Source organism: Rhea americana, unplaced genomic scaffold (genome assembly GCF_003343005.1).
Source record: "Rhea americana isolate MKP2758 unplaced genomic scaffold, rheAme1 scaffold_1962, whole genome shotgun sequence".
Taxonomy (NCBI): domain Eukaryota; kingdom Metazoa; phylum Chordata; class Aves; order Rheiformes; family Rheidae; genus Rhea; species Rhea americana.
Window position 1 is genome coordinate 1 of NW_028186108.1, and position 1,173 is coordinate 1,173.

Here is a 1,173-nt window from a genome sequence, read left to right on the forward strand (position 1 = left end):
CTTTCCAAGGTGAGCTTCATGACCAGCTATATGAAATCACTGAAATATTTGGACATGAGCAGCAACCTGCTGCATCATGATGGAGCTGAGGAGCGCTGCCAATGGGCCRACTCACTAGCAGAGCTGGACTTATCCTACAACCAGYTGACAGAGTCTGTGTTTGAGTGCTTGCCAGTCAATATCAAAATCCTCGCTCTACARWACAACCAGATCGCCAGTGTCCCCAAGGGGATTGGCGAGCTGAAGTCCTTGAGAGAGCTGAATCTTGCTTCGAACCGCCTAACTGACCTGCCTGGGTGCAGTGGCTTTCCTGCTCTGGCAGCCTTGAACGTTGAGATRAATTCAATCCTCACACCGTCTGCCGACTTCTTCCAGAGCTGTCAAGGGGTAGGGGCGCTACAAGCGGGGCGCAATCCGTTCAAGTGCTCCTGTGAACTGCGAGCCTTCATCCGCCTGGAGAAGCAGTCCGGGGGGAAGCTGTCGGGCTGGCCGGAGGCCTACAAATGCCGGTACCCGGAAGACTTGCGAGGAATGCAGCTGAGGGACTTTCACGTGAGCGAACTGTCTTGCAACACCACCCTCTTGCTTGTGACAGCTCTGCTCCTGACACTGGTGCTGGTGGCCGTTGTGGCCTTTCTGTGCATCTACTTTGATGTGCTGTGGTACGTGCGGATGATATGGCAGTGGACGCAGACGAAGCGGAGGGCTTGGCACAGCTCTCCAGAAGAGCAGGAAAGTGTTCTGCAGTTTCACGCTTTCATTTCGTACAGCGAACGTGACTCTTTGTGGGTGAAGAACGAGCTGATCCCAAACTTGGAGAAGGGGGAGGGCTGTGTGCAGCTGTGCCAGCACGAGAGGAACTTCATGCCGGGCAAAAGCATTGTGGAGAATATCATCAACTGCATAGAGAAGAGCTACAAGTCGATCTTTGTGCTGTCTCCGAACTTTGTGCAGAGCGAGTGGTGTCACTATGAGCTGTACTTTGCCCATCACAAGCTCTTCAGTGAGAGTTCCAATAGCTTAATCCTCATTTTACTGGAGCCGATCCCTCCGTACGTCATTCCTGCTAGGTATCACAAGCTGAAGGCTCTCATGGCCAAGAGAACCTACCTGGAGTGGCCAAAGGAGAGGAGCAAGCATGCCCTTTTCTGGGCTAACTTGAGGGCAGCTATT

General features: G+C 53.1%; 1 protein-coding gene across 1 annotated transcript; it reads left to right on the forward strand.

The window, feature by feature from the left end:
• Nucleotides 1-6: 6 nt before the first annotated feature.
• LOC146596924 (toll-like receptor 6) lies at nt 7-1,167 on the forward strand (the record flags this gene model as incomplete). The annotated part of the gene is made up of 1 exon (XM_085303078.1): nt 7-1,167. A coding segment is annotated over exon 1 (1,149 nt), but the record flags the coding sequence as incomplete, so codon positions are not given.
• Between the last annotated feature and the right edge of the window lie 6 nt (nt 1,168-1,173).